Genomic DNA, 23,874 nt, shown 5'->3' with positions numbered 1-23,874 from the left:
TTCTTTATATCTGTAGACTTGCCACAGCAAATATTTTTTCAATACCTCTCCAAATATGTACTTGAGAGTAAAAAACATGCACTCGTCTAATTGATAGGCCTCGACCCTCCAACCTATGAATATTCATTAGTGGTCTTGTCTCAATGAAGGTACATTTCAGGGGTTAACATTTTGAGATTTTTTTCAAACTAATGTACATGACATCCCACAACTCTCCAACAAAGGAAAGTCATATCTGGACATTTTTGGAGAAATGAGAGACATTTCAAAGAGTGGTACAACTGTGCCAAAGCGACGAAAGAGGACAAAATCGACAAAAAGTCATGATTTTGCAGCCAACAGCACCAAATTCAAAGACCTGCCCTGGCCAGAATATGCAAGCTATGGAGCTGAAAATTTAGGATGTGATTTAGGAATATCTTTGCTGCTTAGGGCACAACTTTCAGAATCAAGGCCTAAGTAGTTTCAAAGAAATTACAAAATGAATGTCAACACAACAAGACTTGTAAAAATGAAACCGAACTTAGACCGGGGTTAGGTTGACTCTTATTTGGGTCAAATTAAGTTTTTTTCTCATTATTTTAGCTTGTTTTGACCTTAAATCATCAGCAATACAATATTCTAAATGAATTAGAGTGATTTGAGCACATTCAAATTTTTCACTATATTGACCCAAAATGTAGTGTAAATAGAGACAAGACCACAATTGATTTTTTAAGCCTTTTAGCAGTTAAATTGTCAATGTTTGACCGCGACGCATCAAAGAACGCGTCAAGTAGTGAAACTGAAATTCGGATATGATATACGGGTTAGTCTTGCGAGTAACTGGTGCGATGGAAATTGGTGATTGACCACGGAAATTTTTTTATAATCGACAAATTAGACAGACTTTGATATTTCCACTGTTTTCAGCCAACTGGCAGAAAAAACTCAAAACACGCCCCCTATTACCCAATTAGCAAAATTCGAAATTAATTTTTTCATCAAATAATTTCTTTATATCTGTAGACTTGCCACAGCAAATATTTTTTCAATACCTCTCCAAATATGTACTTGAGAGTAAAAAACATGCACTCGTCTAATTGATAGGCCTCGACCCTCCAACCTATGAATATTCATTAGTGGTCTTGTCTCATCGAGTTTGTTTACAATATGCAGTACCATCTTGGAAAAGCCGTGACGTCACCGCGGTATCGTCCTCGATTTGCAAGTCACTTTAACCCTTTTTGACTCCATTTCCCGGTTCAAAATGCGAGCTCCTTATTTGTCTTAACTCATTTTAACCCTCAAATACTGGCTCCCAATTCAGCTACAAGTCACTTTAACCCTTTCTGACTCCATTTCATTCATTTGCAAATCACTTTAACCCTTTCTGACTCCATTTCCCAGTTCAAAATGTCAGTTGCTTATTCGTCATTTTACACCTCTATAAGTATTAAATGCTATCCCAATAAACAGCCCAGTTCCTCACCCCAGACAGCTTTCGGAACGTGCGAAGATTACATAATAGGTCTGAATTCACCCATGTAGATCTATGCCCTCAGTTTTGCTGTAGTAATTAGGATTATATGTATTGATTAGAATCAACTTGGCGTGAACCAAGTTTTGTGTATTTTATTTCGGCTGCCATCTTGAATAGTAGGTCTGGGCCAGCATTGCAAAGTTAGCTAAAGAATGACTTTGATGGCATTTTTCTGTGCAAACGTTGATGATTGTTTACAACACTTTCTAAGCCCATTTCCCAGTTCAAAATGCCAGCTACTTATTCGTCTTAACGCATTTTAACCCTCTATAACTCCACTTCCCCATTCAAATGCTGGCTCCCGATTCAGCTACAAGTCACTTTAACCCTTTCTGACTCCATTTCCCAGTTCAAAATGACAGTTCCTTATTCGTCTTAACTCATTTTAACCCTCTATAACTCCATTTCCCTATTCAAATGCTGGCTCCCGATTCAGCTGCAAGTCACGTTAACCCTTTCTGACTCCATTTCATTCATTTGCAAGTCACTTTAACCCTTTCTGACTCCATTTCCTAGTTCAAAATGCCAGTTCCTTATTCGTCTTAACTCATTTTAACCCTCTATAACTCCATTTTCCTATTCAAATGATGGCTCCCGATTCAGCTACAAGTCACTTTAACCCTTTCTGACTCCATTTCATTCATTTGCAAGTCACTTTAACCCTTTCTGACTTCATTTCCCAGTTCAAAATGCCAGTTCCTTATTCGTCTTAACTCATTTTAACCCTGCTCACCCCTGCGAAATGAATTTTACCTCAGGTGGATTTTGTTGGAAATAGCTGGAATTTCCAGCTCTTGGCTGGAATAAGCTGACACTTTGAATTTAGAGAGTTTCATCGAAAAGTTATAGCTGGCAAAAGCTGACAAAAACTGGAACTTTATCCATGGGGTGGAAATTCTTGGCATTTTCTGGAACTTTACTTTTCGTAAAAGTTCCAGCGCTGGAAATCTCTGTCACTTTACTATGAGATTGTCAGAGCTGGAATTAGCTGGAAATTTCAAATTCGATGTTTCTGATAATTGTTGGAAAAAGCTGGCATTTGCTGGCATTATGCAAATTGCTATTATGTTATGCAATTCTATCATGTGGTCTTATCACCTGACCTATCCCATGATGCATTACACCTCAGACAGGAACTAGTAGGTTTGAATTTTCAAGTCAAACAAAGAAATTATGCGGGAGCTCTCTTATTTCTTGATTTTTACCCCGAATTCGATATCAAGATATCCAAAGTTTACACAAATTGAATTGGAACACATAAGGATTCAAATGAATGCCAAAAGGGTAATCTGGACAGGCCTTAAGGTTGTTTTTTTAGCATATGAAGAAGTCTGAATCAGTGCATTTGCTGTAAGCCTGTATTATTGTATGCATGATCGTGGACCCGGACGGTATCATAACTGTAAGATTTTGCATGGGAGATGTCCACAGCTCATGACTCATGTAAGTGATGGAGTCAATCAACAGCCGGCTTGCTCCATCGTTCTTTTCAAGGTCGTGCAGTGATGTTATTTGGACATCCATTTTGGACGTCAGTCCCCGTCTTTAACCCTGCCCCCCAGACATCAAAGTGACAGAGTGTGCTATGTGTGGTTAACATCATGTTGATGTCACGGTTCCAGTTAAAACGGCACCTCTTTTTTATTTGGCTCACCTTGTGAGCCTATGCGATGATGTGGCGTCCATCGTCGGTGGCGGCCGTATGTTAGCGCGGCACGTTTCGTAAAGTCTGGACTTAAAATTGGTACACATATGTTCCATTGGGCCCTGGGGCAATTCACACCAATCTGGTCAATCCATGATCCTCAAACTTACGAGCCTAATATTACAATGTGAATACTTTGCACTATCTATATTTTGAAACAAGAGGCAAAATTTTCCTGTCAGTGATTGTCAATGACGTCATCGTATCAACTGATCACAATTAGCTAAGATGTAAATGACGTGCTGTCTCCAGGATGGGCATTGAGCCCTGACGACGCCAGTCGGCATTGATGAGCACTCCAACCCAGGTCATGTGGCAACTTAAACCATCTGCATCTGGGGAAGTGTCCGCCTGGCAGAGGTGTCTGCAAGGAGCCTCTGAGTGAAGCAATAATCTTACGTTTTATATGATGGGCCTCTTATGCTCGTGTAAGTCCATTCAACACACACCAAGAATGATATTTACATTATAACAGTGTGACAAGATTGTGTCAGAAAACTAAGGGATTAGGTCAGTGGCATATGCTCAAAACTTGATAATGCCACAGCAATCATGTTTGCAAGTGACATAAATCACTTGTTTGCATAGATAATTTCAGGTGCCCGCAACAAGAACTGGTCATCCTAGCAACCTCTGTTCGAAGCAAAATCAACCTGCAACCTTTAATCATATTTCTGTGTGACAGAAATTGCTTGTTTGCAGTTATAATTGCAGATGCCATCAAAATTGAATTAGAAATGGAAATCGCATGGCCAGGGATCAAGCAAAATCAACATGCAATCATGTTTGCATGTGAAAAATTGCCTGTCTGTGGTGATAATCGCAGGTGCGTGTGACAAGATTGCAATCAGCAAAGTCAAAACCAAGCGATTATCGGTTTTACTCCACGACAAGAGATCTTCTTGTTGCATATCACAACGATTCTAATCATAGTCACTGTTGAGTGACAAAAAACGCCTGTTAATTAGTGTGCAGCGCTCTGATCGATTCAAACGTAGAGCAGGTCACATACTCAATATTAAATTTCCAGCTAATGTCAACTAATGCCAGCTATTTCCAATAAATGACAGCCCTGACATTCGTCGTTGCATGCTGAATTTGTAATTTCCAGCTAATGTCAACTAATGCCAGCTATTTCCAATAAATGACAGCCCTGACATTGGTAATCAGCTGGAAGGCCTGGGTCAAGATTTTTCCACCTAATTCCAGCTCTGGAAATTATAAGGTTCCAGCTAATGCCAGGTTATGCCAGCTTTTTCCAGAGCTGGCATTTTCTGGCACTGCATTTACCAAAATACCGCCAAACTCCAGCCCTGACATTTTCTGGAATTTCCAGCTAATTCCAGCCTCCTCAGGCAAGGAAAAATAGTTTGGAATTAGGTGGAAATTGCCGGCTTTTGCCGACAATTTCCAGTCGAATTTCGCAGGGGCAGCTAAGTCTGAAGTTTCTCGTACAATCAGGTGATAGGCGGATGACCACAGTTGCTATATTTAGTATGGCCACTACGAAGGTGGCACTATTTTGAGACGGGTATCCCTGGTTTATCTTGTATTATTGTGTACTAGCTGTCGCCGCCAGCTAATTATGTATGTAACCATGCTTGTTTATACCACTTGCAGCTTGCCCCTAAGCTCCTCCCTCTTGCAGTCAATGAGACGACTTAATTACCATTCCTGATTTTAATCCCTTTCTCTGAACCAATCAGAGTAATTGCATTCATCCTGTACGTATTTGTAACCCGTATATGATATGTTTGTGGATAATAAAGCAAATTCAATTTAGTCTTAGAATAACCAAGTTGTTTAAGAGTTGTTTCTCAAGAACCTGTTGTACAAATTGTTGTACAAATTGTTGTACAAATTGTTGTACAAATTGTTGTACAAATTGTTGTACAAATTGTTGTACAAATTCATTCAGTTTTGTTTACCATAACAATACTTAACCGCATCCTTCAATGAATATTGCATATAAACTTGATCATTCATTCCAGGTTTAAAATGCTTCTTTGTTTACTCGCCATATATAATTTTGATACTACCCAGTAAATTACGCCAAGGCATCAACGACTCATCCCAGCTGCAACTGCCCTGCTCATAACCCGGCCCTGGGACCTCTAGTCACAGCATCAAAGGCGTATAGCTGAGTACCAGCTTGGAGGTAAAATACCTCCATGGTACCAGGGCCTGTTACCTCGGAATACCCATTCTCACTTAACACCTCTTGGTCTCATGTTTATCTATGATCGTAGAGGGCGAAGGGCAACTAGCCTAATCTGCTGCTGACATCCCCTTAATCTTCCATTGCGTAATAAAATTCCTAGGCCAAGGTATGCATGGTCTGTGTGTTAACAGAACAAATAAAGATAAAACAGCATGCTTCATGCTATACTGGACATCACATGATAGGCGGTATATCCACACCTGACTGCAATTTTTTTAGCTTAAGTTGAAATTGGACGGATAGCTCTGACCTGGCTACAGGGAGTCTATGTCAGTAAGTAGGCCACGCAATAGCATACATTATACAGGCCTTAGGCATGTGTACTATTTTCAAGTTAGGTCAAGATAGAGGCAAGGCTGTAATATTGGTCAATTTTTACCGGCATCATCGATTCCTCTTCAACGATTGTTTACCAATTTTGGAGAAATTCCAAAATGCGGCCCATGAGTTAAGACGAATAAGGAACTGGCATTTTGAACCGGGAAATGGGCTTAGAAAGTGTTAAAGTGACTTGTAGCTAAATCGGGAGACAGCATTTGAATCGGGAAATAGAGTTATAAAGGGTTAAAAGGAGTTAAGGCGAATAAGGAACTGGCATTTTGAACTGGGAAATGGAGTCAGAATGGCTAAAAGTGACTTGTAGCTGAATTGGGAGCCAGTATTTGAATAGGGAAATGGACTTATAGAGGGTTAAAATGAGTTAAGACGAATAAGGAGCTGGCATTTTGAACCGGGAAATGGAGTCAAAAAGGGTTAAAGTGACTTGCAAATCAAGGACGATACTGCGGTGACGTCACGGTTTTTCCAAGATGGCACTGCATATTGTAAACAAACTCGATCCATGACATTTTGAACTGGGAAATGGAGTCAGAGAGGGTTAAAGTGACTTGCAAATGAATGAAATGGAGTCAGAAAGGGTTAACGTGACTTGCAGCTGAATCGGGAGCCAGCATTTCAATAGGGAAATGGAGTTATAGAGGGTTGAAATGAGTTAAGACGAATAAGGAACTGGGCATTTTGAACTGGGAAATTGAGTCAGAAAGGGTTAAAGAGGCTTGCAAATGAATGAAATGGAGTCAGAAAGTGTCGAAAACTCCGCACCTCGGGTTTTCTACTGGGGAGTTGCTGACTACAAATTGATGGTGAACTTGACTCTATCGTATCTTTTTTACAACTGACTTTATTTCTACAAACTATTGACTAAGTAAACAAGATTACAAATTAACAGATGTTAAGAGATGAAAGAAGGTGCTTAGACGATTAAGCTTAGCTTAATCCGCAAGGATTTCCTCAGACTTCCTGGCTCCATGCAGCTGCAGCGACTTGTCGAACTAATAACTTGATTCAGGAAATGACTTGGTTCAGGAATGCGTAATTCCTGACATTCCCCCCCCGCCCGCAAGCACATGGTTAATCCTTTAATCATATGATTATTTTAATCCCTGAATAGTTAAACAGTGATTGGCTAATCATCCTCGGTGGTCTGCAATCCAGACTGACTGATACTAAACGGTGTTCGAAACCGCTAACTACACAAAATACTTGAAGTAAACATGAGATGGTAGATAAGCTTCAATACATGCAAAGTACGTTAAAGAGATTAATCCGTATTGAGATTCTAAAGTTTCTAAACTAAATGTCGAGATGGTGATGATCAAAAGATGAATATCTATAGCACGATGGTGTCAAACATGTTACAACTAACTAATATTCCATGATAATGTTCTAGTATTTCAATATAGATGAAATTCAAATGTCAATTCGATTATGTTGATTGTCTCTTCAGTTTCTCATGGACGACAGGCGTCGTAACCCCGACGGAGGGGAGCATCCACATTACTATACATTGCCCAAGTGTATAGCTTTGACGAAGTGAATATTAAAACGGAATGTCACGTACGCTACAATATCTACTGTCCGTAGTAATCCAAGTGCTCTCTGATTTTGAGCCTCGTAATGTCAGTGGTTGACCGTTTTGGTCGAGATTTTGTTTTTTGAACAGATTTGATTTGCGCAGACCGTTCGATGCTCTCGTCAACGGTTAACTCAAGCGGATACAATTTTCCGATTGCTCGGTTAGATTGCCCTGTGGCAGTTTTGACAAGCGCAGATCGGTTCAGCCCATCTTGGCCTCTGTTGAGTTCTTTTATGATCCCAAGTTTCCAGTGTCTCCTCTTGGCATCCTTGTCGTGTACAAGAATGATGTCATCAATTTTAATGATGTAAGCTTTGGCATTTTGTTTGCTAAGTTCGTACTGGTGTTGTTCCCGTAGCCTAGCGAGATACTCGTCATAGAAACGTTTCTTGAATGTTTGTAGTCGTTCTGCGCGTTTGTACGCCAATTTCTCAAGTTTATCTTTGCCGGCGTATGTTACATCCAAGTTATCTTCTCCTTCGTGTGGCAACAAAAACATATCATGTCCGTATATCAGATTATTCGGTGTTATCGCTTTGAGTTCATTTGGATCTGATGACAAATATGTGAGTGGTCTGTTGTTTACCGTTGCTTGAATTTCTTTGATGAGAGTTTGAAACTCATCAATTGGAACGAGTGATTTGCGCAAGGTTTTCTTAAGTGCAAGTTTCGTCACACCAATCAGTCTCTCATGAACGCCAGCGAACCAGCTGGCTTGTACGGGTGCATATTTGAATGTTATTCCTTTCTTAGACAGGTGGTTTTGGAATTGTTCTGTTCCCACAATGTTGTACAGCCGTTTCAGCTCGGTGTCGGCGCTTGTAAACGTTTTGGCATTGTCACAGTAAATGAGGCTAGGCACTGAATGTGTTGAAGTGAAACGTCTGAAAGCTCTTAGAAATGATTCAACAGTTAAGTCCGGCGTGATTTCAAGATGTATGCCTCGCGTGGTGCAACACGTAAAGAGACAAACGTACACTTTTTGTATCGAGTCCTTAATTCGTACGTAGAGGTGTGATGTAAAATCTACAGCAGTGGACTTGAAAGCTGACAAGTCGTTAATCCGAAAGTCTGGCAGTGGTGGTGCGATGGGAGTCAGATATGGACGCCCAGACACTTTCTTACAGATTACACAATGTCCGATGATTTTCTTAACGGTTGAGCGCATTGATGTGACCCAATACTTCTCCCGAAGATAAGCCATGGTGGACCCTAAGCCGTAGTGTACCACGTTGTGGTGGGCGTTCCGGACGATTAACGTTGTTATGTAGGATTGATTTGGCAGGAGAATTGGGTACTTCCTGTCTGAGCTGACGTCTGAATTAGTAAGCCTCCCGCCGCAACGAATTGTTCCTTTTTTGTCAAGAACGAGCCCTAATTGACTGATGATTTTGGGTCGAGAAGGCAGCTTATGCCTTCCACTTTGTTCTAACTTCAAGTAATCCGTAACATGTTTATAGTGTTCGTTTTGAAGATTTGTAATCCATTTTTCTTCCGCGTTAGCGATATCTTGTGCAGACAGTTTATTCCTGTTTTTGAGTCCGGGTTTGAAAGCGCGTGATACTAAGGCGGTAATTCTCAGAAGTCTATTCCATGAACTGAACTTGTCCTGTGCTATAACGTCGCTGATACTTGCGACAGGTGTTGTTGCGACCATGCTTGTAACAACGAAGTCATTTTGCATTTCAAACGCGGCTGTCAGAGAGACGGAACTGTTCAAGGTTAGGTCGGAAAGTGCGGTTAAAGGCCACGTGGTTTTATCATCCTTGAGCCATTTTGGTCCCTGCAGCCATGAAGAGTCCTTCAATTCCTGATGTGTCGCACCACGTGATAAGATGTCTGCAGCGTTTTGTTTGGTTGACACATGGTACCAAGAAGTCAAGTCTGACTTCTGACGTATTGTTTGCACGCGGTTGTGAACAAACTGCTTGAGTTTTTTATTGGATCTGAGCCAATAAAGCGCTATCTCTGAATCAGTGCTGTATACCACTTCGATTGTCTGATACTGCGTGATGTAGGTATTTCGCAAGGTCTCTGCATAATTTACCCCCAAGACCATGGCCATCAGTTCAAGCTTAGGGACTGTGAAATTGACATTTTTCTCTGAGATGACTTTGTTCTTAGAGCCGATGAGGGCGACTTTATTGTTCTGTTTAGCGTAAGCGACACAACCAATGGCGGTGGTGGGACATGCATCACAGAATACTACGATTTGTAACGGTTTGCTGGTGTCACCCCCTAGCCAACGGGGTATAGATAGCATGTGCGTGAGAGAGAGGGACTCCTGTTTGATTGTTTCCCATTCTTGCCGTTCGGTGATTGATAAGTGTTCATCCCAGGTTTTTTGGCCTCTCCACAGGTTGTTCACGTAAGACTTAGCAGGGACTGTCAGCGGTGCTACAATTCCGAGCGGGTTGAAGATTGATGCGGTCTGAGATGTTACTTTACGTTTTGAAAGTTCTCCTGATGATTTGAGATCCTTTTTCGCGACTGAAATCTGATCAGATTTGGTATCCCATTTCAGTCCAAGTACCCCTACAATGTCAGATTTTGTTTGTACTCCTTCCGATCTGATTCTTTCATCGAGTGTTTCCGAGTTTGAACTCCATTGGCGCAAATTGAAAGACGCGTGGTTCATGATCTCACGAGACTCCTGGAAGTAATCCAATGCTTCCTGATTTGAATCGACTCCGGTTAACAGATTGTCAACGTAGAATTTTGTTTTCATATCCTTGGCAACTGGGGTATCGTAACTAGACAGATGCTTGTGCAGAGTGATAGCGAGGGCGAAAGGGCTGGAAACATTTCCGAATATGACAGTGTTACAGTGATAAGGAATCAGTTCTTTCGAGACATCATTGTCTTTATACCAGAGGAATCTAACCCACTTCCTCTCCGATTCTAACAAATGCACAGCTAAAAAGGCACGAGCGATATCTGCGGACAGACCAATCCGTTTGGTCCGAAAGAGCATGATCAGTTCAGTTAGGTCCTGAAGCATATTAGGTCCTTCATAAAGGCATGAGTTGAGCGATGGGCTACCACTACTGGCGTCAAAACGATTCTCAGGGGGGTTGTTTCACTGTCACGGAGTACGGGAAAATGAGGCAAATAGTGGCCGGTGTCACAGTCATCTGGGCTGCCCTCTGAGATGAAACCCTTGTCCAGGTTTTCCTGCATTACTTGGGTGTAGTTGTTGAGAAGGTTTAACTTACGTAATCTTGCCATGACTTGACGTAGCCTGGCTTCGCATTCCCTTCTGTTAGTGAGTAGTTCCGCGTGGTCTGGTCTCCATGGTAACGGAACCGAATAGTTCCCATCCTTGAACTCGATTTTTTGCATGAAGTCCGATTTAAACTGTTCATCGAAATCAGTGTCATTTTCATCCGTTGGCTGAAGAGTGCTGCTGTTGATGAATTCCTCAAGTGATTGTATCTCGGGATCATTGTCCTCGATGATATGTTCGTTTGCGGTTGTGTTGATTCGATCTGCTGATGTAATCACGGAGTGTTCGATTTTAACGGGAAACAGTGGTCCTGACACAAAACATCCCAAATTTGAATACTGTACTGTCGGCCCGTCCCCTTTCACTAGACGATTTTCAAGGAACTGGAAGGCATGATCACATCCAATCATGATATCCACGGTGAATTCATCGGCACTAAAGTTATTTGCTAACTTGTTTTCAATGTTCGCTATGTATGGGTACTCCTTACATGTATTCCATCCTCGTTGATTGATGGGGTTGACTATTTCATCGGTGATGAGAACTTCAATTATTTTGATGCCGTCAGTGGTTGCAATTTCAACATTTGCAATGTCGTATTGCCGTTTTGAAGAGTGGCCTCCGAAGCCATTAACACTTATGGATTGGGAACGCACCGGGTTGAGTTGAAGCTTTTGTGCTGTATCTTTGCGAATGTAAGAGGACATGCTTCCTCTATCAATCAGCACTCCTGCTGTGGCTTCCTTCCCTTTATTCTGTAAGGTAACATACCCTGTTTCTAGTAGAACTGTGGACGGCCTATTGGTTGCGCGTTTTTTGGAGTTCACGTTTGTTGTTTTAAATCCCACGTGATCATTGATATCGATTTTTCGTACATCGGAGTACTTGGGGGTTACGGCACACATTCCTGTGTTACTTGAATTTCTGTATTTCTGTTCAAAGTATTCGTGAAGACTGGTGTGGTGCTTTTTACCACACGTGTGGCATTTGCTGCGGTTGTTACCTTCCTTGGCGATATGAGATGTTCGAAGACAGTTGCTGCACAGGCGTTTGTTGAAAACGGCATTGTATCGGTTTGTTGACGATAGAGTGCATTCAAAACAACTGTGACCGGAGTTGCAGAATTGACACATTTTGGGTTTGGCTGCGGGCACACTTACAAACGAATCCAATGAAACTTTACTCCCGTTCAGGTTTCGATTCTGATTCTGCGTACTTTTCCTATGACTAATATCCGACTGTGGAGGAGCATCTGCGCGTTCTCCAACGTTTTCAAGCTGTTCCGAGAAAGACTGCATGAATCGCTTTAAGTCAAAAGCATCCTGTTGCCCTGAGGTTCCCATTTTTTCCCGGAAGAATTTCGGTAACTTCTTTTCGATGATTGGTACAATAAACGGAGCGCATTTGTAGATATCGACGTTGAGGTTTTCTAGGGACCGTATGTCCCCCATTACTCGGTTGTGGAATTCCCGGAGAGCATTATAATGTCCTGCAGGCCCTGGCATTTCTAAGAGGTTATTCACATGTGATCGAATGATTTTTCGGGGTTGTCCGAAACGTTCTTTCAAGATTTCTACCAGTACTTTCAGGTTTTCCCCTGAAGCTTGAAGACCAGCAACAGCGTCTGTCGCTGAGCCCGTTAACTGTCCCTTGATATAATTGTATTTCGTGATATCCGCATAGTTAGCACTGAGAACATCTGCTTCAATCGTGTCCCAAAAGGATTTCCATGATGTGTAAGTCCCATCGAATGTCGGTAATTTCAACTTTGGCAGTTGCGCTGTTTTGGGTACTGACGCGGCTGGCGCGTCGACTGTCGCTGGCTTTGCGACCGTTTTCTTGGACTGTAATTCTACAAACTTACTCACGTGCACTAGTTTGGTTCGATTGTCTATATTCCTCTGTTTCGTTTGTAAGATTTCCTCTTTGGTTAGGTCATCTTCCTTCTGTTTTGTAACTAGTTTCGCTATTTCCACGTTTAGACTTTGTAACTTGACGAACGTTTCGTCTATTTCTGTTGAACATGCTTCAACTTTTGACAGTTCGAATTTCGTTGGTGACTCCTTTTCAATCACGGCATTTGCCTGTTCGAAACCGGTGTCCAAGGCTTCCTGTAACAAGTCTCTGTTTTTCTTGAGTTGATCGATTTTATCCATTTTGACCTTTACGTTAGTATATTGCGTTGTGTATTTACTCGGTGAATTTCCCAGATCCTGGTCACGGCACCATGTCGAAAACTCCGCACCTCGGGTTTTCTACTGGGGAGTTGCTGACTACAAATTGATGGTGAACTTGACTCTATCGTATCTTTTTTACAACTGACTTTATTTCTACAAACTATTGACTAAGTAAACAAGATTACAAATTAACAGATGTTAAGAGATGAAAGAAGGTGCTTAGACGATTAAGCTTAGCTTAATCCGCAAGGATTTCCTCAGACTTCCTGGCTCCATGCAGCTGCAGCGACTTGTCGAACTAATAACTTGATTCAGGAAATGACTTGGTTCAGGAATGCGTAATTCCTGACAGAAAGGGTTAAAGTGACTTGTAGCTGAATTGGGAACCAGTATTTGAATCGGGAAATGGACTTATAGAGGGTTAAAATGAGTTAAGATGAATAAGGAACTGTCATTTTGAACTGGGAAATGGAGTCAGAAAGGGTTAAAGTGACTTGCAAATGAATGAAATGGAGTCAGAAAGGGTTAACGTGACTTGTAGCTGAATCGGGAGCCAGCATTTGAATAGGGAAATGGACTTATAGAGGGTTAAAATGAGTTAAGACGAATAAGGAACTGGCATTTTGAACTGGGAAATGGAGTCAGAATGGCTTAAAGAGACTTGCAAATGAATGAAATGGAGTCAGAAAGGGTTAAAGTGACTTGTAGCTGAATCGGGAGCCAGCATTTGAATAGGGAAATGGAGATGTAGAGGGTTAAAATGAGTTAAAACGAATAAGGAGCTGGCATTTTGAACTGGGAAATGTGTCAGAAAGGGTTAAAGTCACTGATAGTTGAATCGGGAGCTCGGTAGGAAAGGGTTAAAACCACCAAGTTGAGTTATCGAACTTTGGAGTGTTAATATTTGAAAGAAATTTGAATTGGGAACTGGGAAATGCTTAGCCCATTTCCTAGTTCCTTATTCGTACCCATGTTTGGGTACGAATAAGGAACTGCGTACTGGGAACAGGGAACTGGGAACTGGGAGCCAACTTCACAGACCCGATAAAGTTTGATAAATAAACTAGAACTGAGATTTCACAGGAGCACCTGTGAATTCATGACTCCAGGGTTGTTTTGAGGGCGATACTGTAAGTTGGTCTTGAGTATGGGGACGTGAAGGTCCGTGTGAGGCACCTGGGGAGAGAAGACTAGTTGAACGATGGGATCATGGAGGTATAAATAATTATTTATACCTCCAATGAATTGAATGATGGGATCTGACACGGACACTACTATTGATCTCATTATATGAATACCATTTAATTACAAAAAAGTGAAAACAGATCATATCATATTCCTTGGCATAAATTAAAATAGGAGTGCGGGAACAAGGTTTTTTAGCAGGAGGAAAGCGAGAACATTTTGTGCCGTCGTATTCCGATTTGGCTGGTTAGTGGTGAAATCTGCTTTTAATTTTGCAAATTAACATATTCGTTTTTCTAGTTCTAACGTTGTCTGCTTGAGACATTGCCAGGAAAACGTGACGTCATTTTGGCCATTCTTCTTACCGCACGCCCTCTCTCTCCGTAAAAGTTCCTGACATGGTGTGAAAATGGGAACCACACTGCCGCGATGTTTTAACATCGCGGCAGTACTATTAAAATAGTTTCTATTTATAGAATTCAGCGGCAGAGATTTTAGGCACGGAAAAAGTGGATTAACTCGGCTAATCTCACTGGATTTTACCCAGGAATGTTTTCAAGGCGAGAGAAACATCTGATTTAAGTACTGCGCTTATTAGATTTCATGTTCAGGCCGAAGATTGGCCTAAAACGAGGACGAAAAGAGTGCATTATCGAGTGTTGGAGAGGTCACGTGATTGGACGAGAAACCTGAACAAAGTTTTCGTGCTTTTAGCTGTCAACATCAATGGCTATAATATACTCCTGCAGAATAGTAGCACTAATAGAACTAATTTCCGAAGTTTCCAATTAAATAGTTTGAACACAAATCAGAACATCACCCATCAGCTGGACTCAGATCTGCATAAATTACGATAAATAATGAGGTCGTCGCTTCAATTTCGCAAAGAAAGTTGACTCCATTCGAAGGTTGTTTTGACCAAATTCTGTTGAACTCATCGTTATGAGGGCATTTGAACACATTCTCGTTGATCTTTTCTATAAACGTGTGAAGTTTCGTACCAAAATACGTTTCCGTAAAGGCTTAAATGAAATGGCCAGGGCCATTGTGCTCACCTCATGTGGAGGAAAGATGGATAAAGAGCATGGTCTTGTGTCATGTAGTGTTAGGTTTGATGTAGGTCCAAGCAATTACAATTTCCCCAAAATGGCCAATTTACAGTACATTCGACCTCTGTGACCTTGAAAAGTAGGTCAAATCAAAGAAGACCCGGGTGACACATTGAATGGTTGTTAGAATTAGATGTACCTATGATATAAAATTGGTGCCAATCGGGCAAGTCATTACTAGGAATAATGGCATTTTGAAGAATTTAGGATTTGGCCCCCTCCCTGGAGGCCAAACGGCAAATCAGATCGCACCAAACTTCGGTACCTGAGATCACCTGACCAAGGGGTACATGTGTACTTAATTTGTGATCAATAGTCATTGCAGTTAAGAAACGTGCCATTGTTACGGCCTGACGGCGAATTTACGCCATTTGACCTCTGTGACCTTGACAAGAAGGTCAAATTAAAAACCTGTGTGACATATACTGTATGGTGGTTAGATGTACCCATGATATCAAATTGGTGGCAATCGGGCAAGAAGTTAAGGAATAATCACATTTTTAAGGTTTTTGGATTTTGCCCCCTGGTGGTCAAGTGGTGAATCATATTGGACCAAACTTCGGTCCCTGAGATCAGCTGACTAAGGGGTAAATGTGTACCAAATTTGGTATCAATAGTCATTGCAGTTTAGAAACGTGCCATCGTTACATCCTAACGGCCAATTTACACCATTTGACCTCTGTGACCTTGAAAAGGAGGTCAAATCAAAAACTCGGAGGATATATGATGCACCTTTGCTAGAAGTACCTACCATATTTTTTTCAAAATTTCCCGACTACTATTGAGGGAGATATTGCATATTTTCACTTTTAACGTTTGGCCCCCTGGTGGCCAAACCATGAAACGAATCGGACCGAAACTTGGTCTCCCAGGTGTCATTACATAAGGGTACATGTGTACCAAGTTTCAACTCAATAGCTCTAACAGTTACGAAACGTGCCCTGCTAACGGACGACGGACGACGACGACGACGACGCCGACGCCGACGACGACGACGACGACGACGACGACGACGACGACGACGACGGACGACGGACGCCACGGTATGGGATAAGCTCACCTCTCCTAAGAGGTGAGCTAAAAAGTAAATTTGTCACTTACAAAATCATCGCTACGGTAGAAATAAAAAGGTCACCGCCATTTTCTTGATGATAGTACTCCAGGTAACCTCGGCGGGAAATTTAAAGCGGGGTCATCCGGGGTCAAACAACAGTTTTGCTCACTACCGCCAACTGGTGATATAAATCGACACTAATCTATTTTATATCAAAACTTCTGTATCATGAAGACCTTTTCAACTTTATGTCAAGCTTTTATCTGCTGGAATAGAGCGTCAAAAAATTGTTTTTTCATTTACGCATTTTGCCCCCTGGGGAGCTGAATTTGAGGCGAATCGCCCAAATTTTTTTCCGTAAGCAACATTTTCTGCGGTGTTTATAAGCAAGACTAGATTTGAAGTGCCTCGGTTGTATGATTACAAAATGCCCAACTTTGTCTACAGATGGCTAGATGGAAGGATGGCAGGATGGATGGAAGGAAGGACGGACACCAATCGAATAGCTATTTGACTAGCTCCGCTGACTTTGTCAGCTGAGCAAAAAATGAATTTGATCGGACGAACGGTTCTTCTCGAAATTGACGGAAACCAATTTCAAACACGCCGCCCTGGTGGCCATATTGATAATCGGAACAAGCCTGTTTTCGAAAGGAGCCCTCCTCTAGTCACCCCCAATGTACATACCAAAAATTGAATTGATTGTCAAAGCCGTTCTCCTAGAAATCGACAGAAACCAAGTAGCAGACGCCCACACGCACGCACGCCCGCCCGGACAGACGGCGCACGTGACGACAATACCCCTCTAGCCCATTTGGGCTGAGGGGTAAAAAGTCTAGATATCTTGGTTGGTGTTGACTATCACTGGGATATGATGAAAATAGGTTTGAAGACACACAAGGAGGGTCCTGTTGCACCGGAAACTATCCTTGGTTGGGTAGTTTCTGGTAGCTTGAAGGAAACTTGTAATGGGAACTCTAGTAATTCTAGTCGGGCTGATTCTTCACATACTTGTTTGTCTCACCAGTTACTTTGTTTGAATGATGTATCGGGAGATACAGTGCAAAACCTTTAGGATTTGGATTCCATAGTAAGTCAAAATTTCTGACCCAGTGTTAGGCAATTTTGAAGAAAAGTCTTCAATGAGGGAGATACGAGTTCTCTCTTCCCTAGAAATCCCCTGATGCATCTAAGAGTTTGCTGAACAATGACTTCTTAGCAAGGAAAATGTTAAAAACCTTTTTCATTAGATTGGATAAAGATGCTGAGCTTAAGGATAGGTATGATTCAGTGTTGTCCGAACTGGAGAAGAAGAACATCATTGAGGAGGTGCCTGTTAGTGAGAATACTGCATCTCCAATCTATTATATGCAACATAGACCTGTTGTTAAGGAGACCAGTCACACCACCGAAGTGAGGCCTGTGTTTGACGCGTCTGCCAAAGAATTTCAACGGGGTGTCCTTGAATGATTGTCTAAATGCTGGTCCATTGTTGAATCCCCATATAGTAGAAATCTTGATAAGATTTAGGAGATGGCCTGTTTCCTTGAACACAGACATTACGAAAGCATTTCTACAGATTAGTGTTAAACCTGAAGATAGGAATGTGCATAGATTTCTGTGGGATCTTGATGGTGAGATCGGAGCTATGTGATTCACCCGTGTACCGTTTGGTCACTGCTTCAGTCCATTTCTGCTAAATGCTACCATTAAGCACCATCTCTCTAGGTACCCATCTTCTAATCTAGTGACAGAGTTTAGGGACAACGTGTATGTCGATGATTTCTTGTATGGTGCTGATTCCAACCCTGAGGCCTGTGATATGTTCTCTGGAGCACAGGCAATGTTTAGTACTGCCTGTTTTTAACTTACACAGAGGACTTCTAACAGTCTAGATGTGGTAGAAAGATTTCTCGAAGAATTTGGTGAAAAACAGGTGAATAGAGAAGTGAACAAGGTGCTTGGGATGAAGTGGATTGCAATTCAGACACTGTTCTGTTTGACTCTCATATGTCATGATATGTTATTTATCGGAAATAATAATTTTTTGGGTATTTTTTTTCTGATTATGTCTTGTGAAATTTGATGAATCTGGTGCTGATATTTTGGTGTAATATGTTGTTGTTATTTGACACTTTGAATGTTTGGTTGCATATTAGAATTATGTTTAGTGCATTTGATTGATAGGAGTGTTCCATCTGATTCTCGACTTGGCCACCAGGGGGCCAACACTGAAAGAATAAAAAGCGCAATATCTCACTGGATGACTTGTTTTCTGATAATATTTTTTGGTAGGTACTCCAAGCAAGGATTCATCACATGTCGTATGAGTTCACTTAATTGGGTGTTCTCTCCTAATCGGTTGTAACAGACCTTTTTCTCCAACGATGCTCATTCACCTTTGAATGTAGCACATTGGATGTTTTTAATCCAGGTAAATTCAGCGGTCTGAATTTCCCTTGCAGTGAGCTCTCCGTGTTCTCACTTTTCTTGATAGTAGCCTGCTGGTTTAGGCGAACCTCAGGACAAGTTCGGTGTGTATAAGACTTTGTTGTAATGACCATAGTGATGGGGTGTGATAACACTCATTACACTGCAAGCTGGAATTGGAACCTTTGGCCTTACACCCCAGTAAGCTTGGTCAGCTGGATAAACTCAATTCATTTCTATTTTGGCTTTAAGGCACAGCGCACTGTCAGAAATTTGGCACATCTCCAAGACATCTTTTATACATTAGTTCAAACTTCCGCTAAACATGGTGCTGATTGAAAGTCCTCTCAAGGAGTTTTAGATAGGCATTTTCATATTTACGCGTATTTAGGCGCACTGCGCTTATATTCGGGGTGCGCTTATCTCCCGAATATTAGCACATGTGCTCAACAATGAGAACAAATAGAGCGAAGATAACTTAGAAAAATCGTGATGTTCCGTGTACACGACTGCTGATTATGTTTAATCTAATATCTACTGTTTATAATGATAATCCCACAATCTGGCGGGAACCGCACAGTGTGCGAGGTAAAGCACTGTTGCATCGACCATACAAGAACTCCATACTTCCGGGACACTATGCAGTAACATGCGCATCACGCAGTATAAGAAACAGTATAGTATAGATTTGACGGCACATGCACTTAAGAAAGGCAAATTTGACCAGGTACAACACGGGTGAAAACAAGCAGTTTTCGTTTACATGCGCATGCGCCTAAATACGGTAACCTGTGATACAAGTTCTGCGCCACATGTGAGGCATCTAGCTAACAAGATGTCTTATTAGACATCAACAGATTTTTCCTGTGTCATAGCAAATAAGGGTTAAGTCGTTGTTGTCAATAAAACTTGGTGCCAAATGGTACACATTGAAAGTTTCCAACAAAAACACTCCAGGAAATACACAAATGTAGAAGTATATGTTGCACAGTTTCTGTTTCTGTAGATTAAAAGGTGACTTGTCAGAACACAAGACACATTGTACTTACTATGAGTTAATTGAACTGGTAACTGCCACTGCATCACCATTGGCTGCTAAGACGTTCAGATGAGAGGTTCCTCTGTCAGGCTGGGGGTCGTAATGACCGTAATATTCTGGTGGGTGGGTTCGGTCATCTGTGATCTTTGCCCTGGTAACTTCAGTGTAGGATGCCGAGAGTAGGTCATTGAGTGCCTAAAATGAAAGCATTTCCCCGTTCACAATTTTGAATGAGCACTGCCACTGGGTGAAGTCAAATGTTGAGATGAGTTAGAGTTGAGTTGAGTTAACTCAACTCCAGGGAATCCCCAAATTTCAACTCTTAATCCGCATCTAATCCCTGATTTGACCTGTGTACTTGAGTTAGATTACTCTAGGTTTAACCCTACTATACTTGATATACAAGATGGTACATGATGTATGATAGTACGATTTGAAAGCAGGCGGTGAGCATCCGCTGCATCACACTAGCCAATTGACGTTACAACATTCCTCAGAAAATGCCAGTTCTAGATAAGTGAGCACTGTAAACTGAAGCACTCTGTGATGTTATTCTGAAGCATGTTGCCTAATCAGTGTATCACCCTTTGCCATGTGTTCGGTAAGCCCCGCCTCACTTGTTATCCATGATCTTTATATTGCATGTAATTAACCAATCACAATCCTTGAATGTGTGAGTATAGCCCACTAGGGGATGAATAAACCAGAGTTACGCTAGTTTATAGTCAAACTGATACGTTCTGTGTTTTGCATTACGGCTCTCCTGCTCAAACCTCATAATTCTGCCAACTCTAGAACATCCTCCAGTGTGCCCTGCACAAAGGTGAATAAGTCTCTAATAGATCCAATTGTCTATAGCATTTTGATAAAATGTCCCAACCAAAATTATATTGAGGATATTAGAATATGCCGACCTTGTGGGGTAGGATGATTTTTCTGAGTAAAAATACCAACACTGGAAATTACTAATAGGAGTTAACTATGGCTTAAAGGAATGGGCAGCTTTTTATTGCAGTATGTTTGTTCTTCTTCAGGTTCATCAGTAAACTATTTTTGCTAGACTTGTTTGACGCTTTTCCAATTTTGTTTCATGGAGGTCTATTTAAAAGTATCTATGCTTTAAGGAACTGTACACAGTGCCACCTGTTCCCATATTTTCATACTTAAACTTAAAAGGAGCCAAGTTAAGTGGCCTTGAGTGAATAAAAGTGCTTTTTCATCTCAGACAAATATCGACCTGACGGATGCAATCATATTGCATGGAAACGTGATCTTTAATTTCATGTTTAGAATGTTTTATTTGGTTTGTTTTGTTTGGCTTGTTTCATTTTGCTCGTTTCAACCTACTACCTGTCAAAACATCCTTGCCAAAAATTCTGACCTAAAAGCCCTCTATCTCTTGCCTTATGCCTTATAACTTCAAGATTAACAAGAATGGTGAAAAAAAATTTTCATACACATCTACTCATCACCTTGAGAAAGCAAACTGACGACTATTTCAATCTTTTATATAAAAATAGGCTGTCATTACGGCTTTCGTATGAGTTTTTTGCCATCGAAATTTTACCTTGAGAACATGTGCAATGTCACAGGAACCAGTCTCTGTCAATGTCCTGTTGAGCTATAAATAACATGCGGGGCCTGCTCACCGCGTAAGTGCACAGAAGAAACTGGTATTTTCCTCAAATAATCGTCAGAGCTACCCCTTCACAAAAAACATCGGATATTTACATTTGAACAAGTAGCAATAGTGATAGAGTAGGCCCATCTGTATCCATTGTAATGACTCGAGACTGAAGAACTAGTTTTTTGGGAGGGTACAATCCCGACCTGATCACCACTGGCTGGTGAGACCTCAGGGAGCATTGACGTAACCCCGACTCCAAGTACGCGAATGTGCATCAGACCAGTCATTCATCATGCTTATTGTACTTCCAAAATTTTGCAATGCTCAGAGAAAAACACATTAGGCCAAGCGTTTAGATGAAGCGATGTCTGCAAGAGGGAGGGCCATGCGATAACAAGGCTTATGACAGGCTTATTTGGCTATATGAGGGATTTGCATAAAACAGATTTTGAAGGAAGATAAACAAAATTCTAGTTCCTGTCTTATGAGGAGAAAAAAAGTCAAATGACAATGTTCAAGCTTGCCATTCTGCAATGTATTCCACATTTTTTTAATCTATTGAAAATGGTCAAAATGACATATGGAGCATTTTGCACCTGAGCTACCCAATTGTTAATATCATTATTACCAGCTTTAGATAAGCATTTCTTTCTGTTGAACACGATGTAAGCTTACACTCGCAAAAACCTAAAACTCTTTTTCCATACCTCAGTGATATTGGCAAAGTCCATATCTCCTAATTCATAACGTTTTGCATATGCAAACTTCCACGCTTCTACAATGCGATGATGGGTAAGGATAGGATCGGTCTTGATGAAGTCGACTGGAAACTTGTAACCTAAATGGAAAATCAATAGAAAGAAATTATTTTATTCATTTTGGTTGAAAAAAGATATCTGTAACTTTACAGTTCACAAAGTCACAAAGCAAACATTTTAACTTTACAGTTCACAAAGTCCCAAGAACTTTGATTATTTATTTCATAAGAAAGTCATCGCAGAATAAACAAGAGGCCCACGGGCCTGACGCTCAGCTGAATGTAAAGATGCTCACTTTTGTTTCCAGGATGTCATTATATAAATATTTCATCACAAAACTGAGCTAAAAATTGGTTCAAAGATGGCCGCGTGCCAAAAAAAAACAAGAGGAGCTTTGTTCGATCCATCTGATTGTTCACATAAATTCCTACAATGAGTGCGATTAAAAGTTGAAGGTTGTTACAGAGGTTAAATCTTACTAGTTGCAATGGTTCCTTCAAGAGTCACAACCCAGTATACAACCAGTAACTGCAGTCTGGACCTTTACATCAATCCGTTGAAGCTTGAGACAAACCAGTCCATTAGATGCATGGTCACAACCTAGGACAACTACATCATGTAGTAAATGTAGCTTTGACCTTTGTATCAATTCCTTCGAAATGCAGGTTGTGAAAAACCAGTCCAGTCGATGCGTGGCCACAACCTTGGGGCAAACAGTTAAAGACCTTAACATCAAATCCTTTGAAGTGCAGGTTGAGACAAACCAGGCGAGTAGATGCATGGCCACAACCAGAAACAGTAAGGAACTTTACATCAAATCCTTTGAAGTGTAGGTTGGTCGTGACAAACTAGTCCAGTGAACATGGTCCAGCCTAAGCTGGGACAGCCATACAGTAATTGTCATCGGCTTCACATCAGGGCCAACCAATAGTTTTAAAGTGCAAGGCGAGGACCAAGGGGTAGGATTTTCTTAGCCTGCATTGATAGCGAGTAAAAACTTAACAGATACACTTGATTTTTTGGTAAACCAACTGCCATATATGGTTTTCTTTATTAAATCAATTTTAAGGTAAGTATTACAGTGAAAAAGAATGAAATACTAGAATTGACTGGTTCTTCTGATGACCACTCGGGTGAGCACTGAAGTTGGATTGTAGGTGCAAGTTGTTCGTTTGATTCTATGAGTATGAGTGTAGCTCAACTCCTCTCACTGGTTGATCTGTGATGTGGTCACCAAAAATATTCAAATGCAGCTTTAGATTATTCCTGTAAAACATGATGAGATAACATTTTAATTTTGATAAACCTTGTCCCAGGAATACACCGTACCTGTGACAAGGTTGATAAAAATCTCACCACCAAGGTAGGTTATCTGCCGGAATTGAAATGATCCTGGCAGTGAGGTTGTTATTGACCTTGTCGCAGGTGTAATCCTACAACGAGGTTAACCGGAAGTAGTTACTTCATCTCAGAGGCGTGAAGTTGGAAATCAGACTCGATGTGTTCCAGGAAATACTTTTTGGATGAACTCTCCAACATTTCTGGATTTTATCTTATTTTTTTGCCTGAATGGATTCTCACTCTGAAATTAGATCACAAAATGATTTTGAGGAAGTCTTTTCCACCACATAAGAGTGTGATCAATCCATTAGTCTCCCTTATTACCTACACACATGCAAGCAGTGACACTTTTCATATGCATTCAACACATACAACATCATGTTATATGCATTGTACTGTCTGTAGTATGTGTTGTATGCGCATTGTAAATAGGGGAGCATACCTATGTTCCCTGGTACCTATGTTCCCCAGGTACTATGTTCCCAGTACCTATGTCCGCAAAGAAAAGTGTGCTTTTTGTGATACGGTTTGTTTCCACAAATTCCTGGAAAGACCTTTACAGAAT

At 41.1% G+C, this 23,874-nt stretch overlaps 1 protein-coding gene across 3 annotated transcripts in view; it reads right to left on the bottom strand.

Annotated features, from left to right (window-relative positions):
* LOC135492178 (scoloptoxin SSD14-like) overlaps positions 1 to 23,874 on the bottom strand; it is a 309,652-nt gene that overhangs the window by 101,632 nt on the left and 184,146 nt on the right. For all 3 annotated transcript variants that reach the window (XM_064778427.1, XM_064778429.1, XM_064778428.1), the window contains 2 exons: positions 21,918 to 22,048; positions 19,594 to 19,778 (listed from right to left, as the gene is read on the bottom strand). In XM_064778427.1, coding sequence (XP_064634497.1) covers positions 19,594 to 19,778; positions 21,918 to 22,048 — 316 coding nt within the window. The remainder of the gene's footprint in view (positions 1 to 19,593; positions 19,779 to 21,917; positions 22,049 to 23,874) is intronic.

The sequence above is a fragment of the Lineus longissimus genome, chromosome 8 (genome assembly GCF_910592395.1).
Source record: "Lineus longissimus chromosome 8, tnLinLong1.2, whole genome shotgun sequence".
In the NCBI taxonomy this organism is placed as follows: Eukaryota; Metazoa; Nemertea; class Pilidiophora; order Heteronemertea; family Lineidae; genus Lineus; species Lineus longissimus.
This window is presented reverse-complemented; position numbering and strand designations above follow the sequence as displayed.